The sequence below is a fragment of the Glycine soja genome, chromosome 11 (assembly GCF_004193775.1).
Source record: "Glycine soja cultivar W05 chromosome 11, ASM419377v2, whole genome shotgun sequence".
NCBI lineage: Eukaryota > Viridiplantae > Streptophyta > Magnoliopsida > Fabales > Fabaceae > Glycine > Glycine soja.
The window spans coordinates 49,975,264-49,983,526 of NC_041012.1; the positions used below are offsets into that span (position 1 = coordinate 49,975,264).

The window sequence follows — 8,263 nt, forward strand, 5'->3', positions numbered from 1 at the left end:
AGATAAAGACTTGTCCCTTGATTAGGCAAAGGATTATTTCATAGGCTGATTCAACAAACCCAGTTATTCTTCTATTAGCAAGTACTTCAAAGATCTAAATACCAGGTGGCGGGGGTGGCGGGGGTGGTGGCGGGGTTGTAGGGCTACCTGCATAAAAAAGATTAATTTTAAACCTTAACATCTAAACATTGAGAAATACAATAATAAACCATGTATGTGAAGCCTGTTATATAAATAAAATAAATATAAATATATCTAATGTAAGAAAAAAAATCATTGGAAACCACACTATAGTTGCAAAAAGTATAATTATACATGGGCTAATTACACATAAATGCATTTGAGTATATGTATTTGTGTAAAATGAATTCTCTCGTGTTAGATTTTTACATAATTTTTTTTCATTTAAAAAATTGTATTTATCTCTCTTCTTATATTTACATGTTTTTTTTAATCGATTGTGCTATTTTTTTATCAATCAGAAAATGAACAAAAGTAGTGAGAAGTCAAGATACAATTTATTTTTGATAAGGCTCAACTGAAATGAGTTTGTTAGTAAATGCAAAAATAAAAATGTATTAGTTAATTATATTTCTTAATTTATATATGATTTATATATTTAAGCATTGAAAAAAAATGCAGTAGTAGTAATTGGCAAAACAAAACATACTAGAAGGATAAACACAATGAGTGAGAGATGGCATGAGACAATCCGCTAAAGCCGATGTAGCAACGTTAGGATTAGTGAAACAATATCGTGCACTGACATGGGAACAGGTTTTCAAGACGGCTCTGAATTTTACAGTCTCAATGAGGAGTGGCTGATTTTGGATTGAGCCAGGAAGAGACGACATTGAAGCTAGGTTGTTGTTATCTTGGGGATCTTTAAGTGAGGCTTTATGGTCTGCCAAGCACTTCTCCATAGAATCAAAAAGGCAAAAAGACAACCCAAATGGACTATTCATTCTACTAGCCTCCTGATTATTTAATGGATCATTTCCACTGCATGTTTGAGTAACATGTGAGCTGCAATGTGTCACAAACTTTTGGAATCTAGGTGACTCATACGCCTCAATAATATTAGTGGCTTTGCCTTCTTCAGGAGTAATGGCATCAATACCAGTGTCTTCTGCAACTGCTGCACCTATAAACAGGAATAAAGTAATTAGTACCAGTCTCATTTTCTCCATTAATTGGTGCTATCTCTCAGTGATAAACTATTTTGAACTTTTGAGAATGTTATTTGCTTGGTGCTCATGTATGTGAATTTTGCAATATATATACAAGATAAACTATAGGAGCTCAAGGTATATCTTTATTATAAAAAATTTATAACGACCTGCGCGATCTTTGTCATATATCCTGACTCATTTGCTTTCCAAGAGCTATATATAAATTTCCTAATATGAAGAGATGTAGCCAGACCCTTACATTTAATAATTTAACAACTTCAAATGCTTTAAAAAAACAAAAACAAAAATCTCCTCTAAATGACAGTACGTTTTAAAAAATAAATATATTTTTTAAAATAAAAAAAAAATATTTTTGGTTACATTTTTTTAATTAATTCACCAAAACAAAAAGTAAATATTTATTGTTGTTAATTAAAACAGACATTTTTTTGTTTTGGTGAATTGATTAAAACAGAAATCGATGATTGACGCAATAAATGTGAATTTATTTAATTTTCAACCGTCATTTGGAGTATTTAAAAGAGGTAATTCTTACATTTGATGACTTTACGTACATGCCTCATTGCCTTGGGTAAGATTATTTCTTACAAAAAATGCATGTAAGAATAAAAAAGTAGTTATATAATTATTATTTTTAACTACATTCAATAATTTATCAACCATATACTCAGCAAAAAGAAAAATTTATCAACCATATTTGTGATCAAAATAATACTATAAATAAAGAAATGTTTTTCCCATTCGTGTATTGGATATATAGAATAAAAACTTCCATCAGACAATGTTGACATTTTGGAAAAATTCGGTTAACAAAGAAATGCTTCATTAAGATTAAGAGTCATTTCATTTTATTATTTAAAAATGCTTGATATTTTTGAAAGTTTTAATTCATTAAACAAGTACAATTATTATATCTCACCTTATAATTCAAATAGTTTGTTTTGCACGATAATTAATATAAAAGCTAATTCTTATATTATATAATTTCTTAAAATATTTAAATTAGAATGTCATTTCTTTCATTTTGAAAATATAAAAAATTTAGTTTGTTTAATTATCGATACATCATAATTTGACTGATATTTTATGCAAATTTTTGTGTTATTTCATGTACTTTCTTGATAAAACACATGTTTGGACAAGTACAATTATTCGATCAAGTGAAAAAAGTTATAAATGTACAAATTTATGAAGATCTAATACTATTTTCACTTAATAATAATCGTGGTACATTATTCAGGTTGTAGTTAACTAGGAAGATCATGGTCAACCATGAGGGTCCTCGTCATTTCATAACATCTGCAGCTTTAATGTCAAGATTTCGATAACGGTTGTGGTGGATATCACCATGACTCTAATGAGCTTAATTAAGGAAACTATTTTAAGGCATTTAATTAAAGTAATTATCTTTATGGATCTAATCATAATATTTATCTATAATGCTCCTAATTAAAGTAATTATCTTTAGGGATCATATTACAATATTTATATGTAGTGTACCTAATTAAAGTAATTATCTCTAGAGATTATATTAGAATATTCATATATTATGTGTCTATTTAAAATAATTATCTTTAGGAGTCTATAAATAAGAAGTCAGAGTTTGTATAGATTCAAAATCCATTAGACATTTTATGAACAACAAGAGCTTTTGAGAGGAGACCTATACTAGGAATAATTGGGACCCAAATCTGTAAGGATTTTTTTATCTCTTTTATTTCCAATGCAATAATATATGTTGTTTAGTTATTTTATGATCATGGTTGGCTAAACCCCTTAAAACTCAGATTGTGATGTAATTGTACCCATGTACTCTAGTTCATTTTTAATAAAAAAAATTGATGTTATTTAGTTAATTATATCTTTCTATGACTTTCACTTCTATATTAGAATTGATCACTCTGACTATTAGTTAATTGAGTGTTAGTAACTATCTTCTTGTAATTAACGGACCTATATAACGATAGGGTTTATAAACACTTGTATGATCAAATTGGTGGCATGAATCCCTTTTTTACAAACTTCTCTGTTATTTGTCCTTAACCCTAAATATAATCTCAAATGACTCATGCTGGATTGATTTAGAAGGAAGAGTATTCCCCACACCTTAATCATATGGTGATAATTAAAATAAGAGGTACTAGACAATTATTTGGTAACCGAGGGTTCTTAATTAAAATATGAATTACGAAAAAACTTATACATGTGAAATCATAATTTGAATCATTTTTATTTATACATATTTCTTATTTGAAATTGTTGTCTGTTTTTAGTTTTATTTTCTAAAAGCAATCACAAACAATCTTCAACTCAAGATAAAAACCTAACATTATTTAGTTTATGCAATTTAAATTATTTGGAAACACAATTAGTCTCTAGGGTACGATATCCAGACTTTCGAATCCATTGTTGCTACTGCGAAGGGTACATTTACCCTTAGCGGGTACATATTTTATGCATCAATTACAAATAGACTTAAATACAATTTTGGTTCTCGTATATTTCTCAACCTTTAATTTTGGTCTTTCCATTTCAAAATTAAGACATTTAGTCCCAAGGTTTTAAAAAATCAATAATTTTGATTCAATTTTTTGTTTTTCACTTTTTTTGTTTAATTGAATTCTAAATCTAACATATTCATTTAAGATATCATAAAAAACAATTTAATTAATGAAAATCTAAGAAATAAAATAAATTAATTAGTATAGTAGAAATTGATGATTGAGCCCAAATTAAGAATTTTTTAAAATAGAAGACCAAATTATATTTAGAAAACGAGTAGGATCAAATATGATGTTGAAGGGCCTTCAACCAACAGGCCTAAACTAACAACAACAAGCCTCTTTAGTTTATGGACTTTATTAAATATTAAATTTATGTTTTAGTGAAGTTTGACTGGTTGTGTTGGCACCAACTGTAGTTGTTTGAATTCCCTAAAATCTTAGCATCCAGATAGATAGCTAAGATCGTTGTATGCACCGTTAGACTCGAGCTTATTAATGATGTACATTGAATGAAAAGAGACAAAGAATGTTGACCTACTTTTTTATTTACAGAATAGTTATAGACCTTGTTTTCAGTAGTTGGTAGCTATCATTTTGTGCTTTCATATCGTTCCAATGTTTCCCAGACCAATGTCCAAGGAAACAAAGGACTGCCTCCTAGCTATTGCTGGAAAGTTGTCAGCTTTATAGGCTCAGTTTGATACCCAACAACAAATTCATGACACAATACATGATTGTCTCACTACAACCATCCAAAAACTATGTGAATCCATAGCTGCCCAAAAACCCTACATCCATAGAACAAAACACCTTTATTGTAATGTCCCTAAACCCCATTAAACCACCTACCTCGACCACAGACCCATCGCCATCCCCACACCTAGCTCTATTCTTCTTCTACGTATCTAATATTATTAACAAGTCATTAATCTGGATGCTACTTGATTCAATTTTCTTATACAAATTATTGATATTCTGCTGTTACACCTGAGAAAACGACCTCCTCAGAGAAATCCACACAATGTCTCCCATTACACCTAATGTCCTCCTCAACCTTCAACGATAGTGGTGGTGGCAAGGTGCTTGGCGACATAGGATGAGAAAAGGAAGATGAGGTGCTGAGGTTTTGAGTGTGGAATTGGATTTGAATTTTTTAAATAAGATGTTAATTACTGTAAAAAAATAGATGTAATGATTTTTCAAGGACTAAATTTATCTATCACAAATATTTCAAGTACGTGCTCTCTTTAAAAAAAAATAAAACATACTTGAGTTCAATGTTTATGCATTAAGAGTTAAAATAATTTTATATTATTATTTAATAAAAAAATATTATTTAAATTATTTTAAGATAATCATTTTAAAAATTAATAAATTTATAATACATTATAAATCAATTGGATGATTATGTAAAAAATATATATTTTGAATTAACTTTTTTGGTCATAAAAGAAGTAATTATTTTTTTAAAATACTCTCTTCGATCCTATATATTGGTTACAAATGATCAAGACCAAGAAAGAAAAGTTAAGTCATTAAATATGTTTAAAAATAAAATAAATTTCCAATTATACCCTATCATAATTATATATCAAACTAATTTAACTAATAACTAATTAATTGTTTAGCCTAAATTATCATCTTATACTCTCTCTCTTTCATATCATTATTAATATTCACCCATTCCTGTATTATCTTTATCAATGGATATGGACTAATAGCAATCTTTAATCTCAATATCTCGCATTTCACCTAATGTCCTCCTCAACCTTCAACGATAGTGGTGGTGGCAAGGTGCTTGGCGTCTGGCGACATAGGATGAGGAAAGGAAGATGAGGTGCTGAGGTTTTGAGTGTAAGGACATTTTTGTCTGTTCATATCACTATGAGGTGCAGGAAGCAATTGTCCAAAAGTTGTGCAGGAAGCAATTTTTTTATGCAAGAAGCAACAACCCACAAACTAGGTTGTTACTTTCTAGACCTCCATGTTGTTTTATGCACCCTTTTCAGAATGTTTTTTTATCTTCTAAATTGGACATTTCAAAAACCAAAAAATGGTATCCCAGAATATAATTTTATATTTTTGATTGATCATTCCGTAAGCCGAAAAGAGAATGCAAGAAGAAACAACTCGCAAACTATTGTCTATACTGGATTCAAGGGAAGGTGATTTTCGTGTAGCCCAAGAGCAAACGAGCCCACCGTATGCCCTGCATATGTTATTTAGTTTTTCAGCTGGTGTCTGACTTATTTTGTTTTATTTTTTATCTTAAAATAAAGAGTATTAAAAGCGTCCATATACTCTCATGACTATATATTTTTCTTTTCCTTAGTTCCATTTATACAGACTATTTTTGGGTGTATTATTATGTCTTTTCCTCTTTTTCTTAAACAAATTAAGCATAAACTTAAATAATTATGTGAAATGAATAAGTGATGTTCAAACCTTATTAAGGTTTAAAAATAAATTAGATTGTAATCCATTTTAGGTCTTATTTGAATTAAATTAAATTAGCTAAGATTGAATATATATATATATATATATATATATATAGGAAGAAGAGTCTACCTGTGTACTTTTGGTTAAATTAAATTAAAATCCTATGCTAGTGTGTAATTGTCCATCTAGTTACAGTAGTAGTATAGTATCTATACTGCGACCGGACCGGACGCAAGGTCTTACTTCAAACCAATTAACGTTGTGAAAGGACAAATATGAAATGTGTATGGTCTCACTCTCACCATTCGCGATTCTCAACTCCACGTCATCACTGCTCCTCCTTGTTACTAGTAGTTAATAAACACAAGGCAGTGGCAACAACAACGTGAAAACTCAAGAAACATTCAACTTTCACTTAATATTATGTTTACATGTTAACATGCACTCGGGGTATGTATGACAGACTCATGCCATCTCATGTCGTTTAGATTCGAGAAAACGCATGAAATTTGGAAGAGAGGTTATTATAATAATAAAGTGTATAAACATTATGGCAAATTTTTCCATCTGGGGTTCTTTTAAAAAGTATTTTTCCAGATGGGGTTCTTTTGCTTTTATTTTCGACAGGGGGCACTTTTTTAGGTGAACAGCATGCCATGCAGGACCCAAACCGCCATTGCCAATGGCGAGTTTGGTGTCAGTGAGCAAGTCGCTTATGGCACTGGCGATACGTGCCTAAATCGCCATTAGAGCTGGCGATGGTCTGACGCTGCAGCTACGCCTTTTCCAGTTGCTAGGTTGCAGGAGGTGACAGCTAGGTTGCAGGAGCTTTAAAGGGGAGTTGCAACTGCCATTGGCGAGTTGCCTGGAAGTTGCAACTCCCATTGGCGATTTAGGGCACAAAAAATAGCCATCACGAGTGGCGATTTTATGCTTATAAATACGTTTCAGTTGTATGCTCACAATCACAGAAGTAGCTTAAACGAAGAAAGGCTTTGAGTTTTCTGAATGCACAAGGAGTTTTGAGTTTTCTGAGTGTTTAGGGTATAGTTTTTGAGTTTTTTGAGTGCTTAAATGTCTGTCAGTGCAGGCTTTGAGTTTTGAGTTTTAGAAGGTATAGTTTTTAGTAATTCTTTAATTAAATTAGTTTTATATTTTTATTTCGTAATGTCCCGTAAAATAATTTGTATTATTATTTTTTTAAAGTAATTTTTTGTAGCAGTTTCAATGTATAGTTTTTATGAAATTTTTAATTAAATTAGTTTTATATTTTATATGATTGTTTGTGTGTAAAAAATAGAAGAAATTTGTCATCATATTTTTAATTGGTTTGAAATTTGGTTCTTGAGGGTTAAATTTGTGAATGAGGTTCGTAAATTTCTGTCAAATAAATTATATTATAAAATATTTTTGAAGTAATTTTTGAGACTAGTTTGAATTTATAGTTGTTAATAATTTTTTAATTAAATTAGTTTTATATTTTATATCCTTGTTTGTGTGTATAAAATAAAAGAAATATGTCATGATATTTATTTAAAGAAAATTTTTGAGTCCTGAAAAAATTTTATAAATATGAAATTTTTAGTATATTTTTAATTAGATTAGGTTGGTGTTGATAGTTTGTTAAAAATAACATGTTCTTATATATATTAAAAAAATTGTAATTGATAATACGTTCCTTTTTTGGAAGTCAAAATAATACGTTCTTTTTTTGAAATTAATAATTTGTGTTATAATTTTATGTAAGTAATTATTTATAGCAGTTTGAATGTATAGTTTTTATTAATTTTAGAATTAAATTAGATTTATAGTTTATTTTGTAGTTTCCCGTAAAATAATTTATATGATAATTTTTTTAAGTAATCTTTAATTAGAAGTAGATTTTTGCTTTAAAGTAATTTTTTTAAAGTAATTTTTTTATTTATTAGTTTGCAGTAAAATAATTTGTATCATAATTTTCTTGTAGTTATTTTTAATTAAAACTAGATTTCAGCTTTAAGAAATTTTTTGTAAGTAATTTTTTTTATTTCCTAGTTTCCAATAAAATAATTTGTATTTGTATTATAATTTTTTTAAATAATTTTTAATTAAAACTAGATTTCAGCTTTCAAGTTATTTTTTGTAAGT

The 8,263-nt window shown here is 28.8% G+C and overlaps 1 protein-coding gene across 1 annotated transcript in view; it reads right to left on the reverse strand.

Moving 5' to 3' along the window:
- Positions 1–1,262, reverse strand: part of LOC114375430 (nodulin-20) — a 6,348-nt gene extending 5,086 nt beyond the window's left edge. The window contains exons 1-2 of the mRNA XM_028333207.1: positions 671–1,262; positions 1–147 (exon numbers count right to left, since the gene is read on the reverse strand). Coding sequence (XP_028189008.1) covers positions 95–147; positions 671–1,190 — 573 coding nt within the window. The 5' untranslated portion in view covers positions 1,191–1,262 and the 3' untranslated portion in view covers positions 1–94. The remainder of the gene's footprint in view (positions 148–670) is intronic.
- Between the last annotated feature and the right edge of the window lie 7,001 nt (positions 1,263–8,263).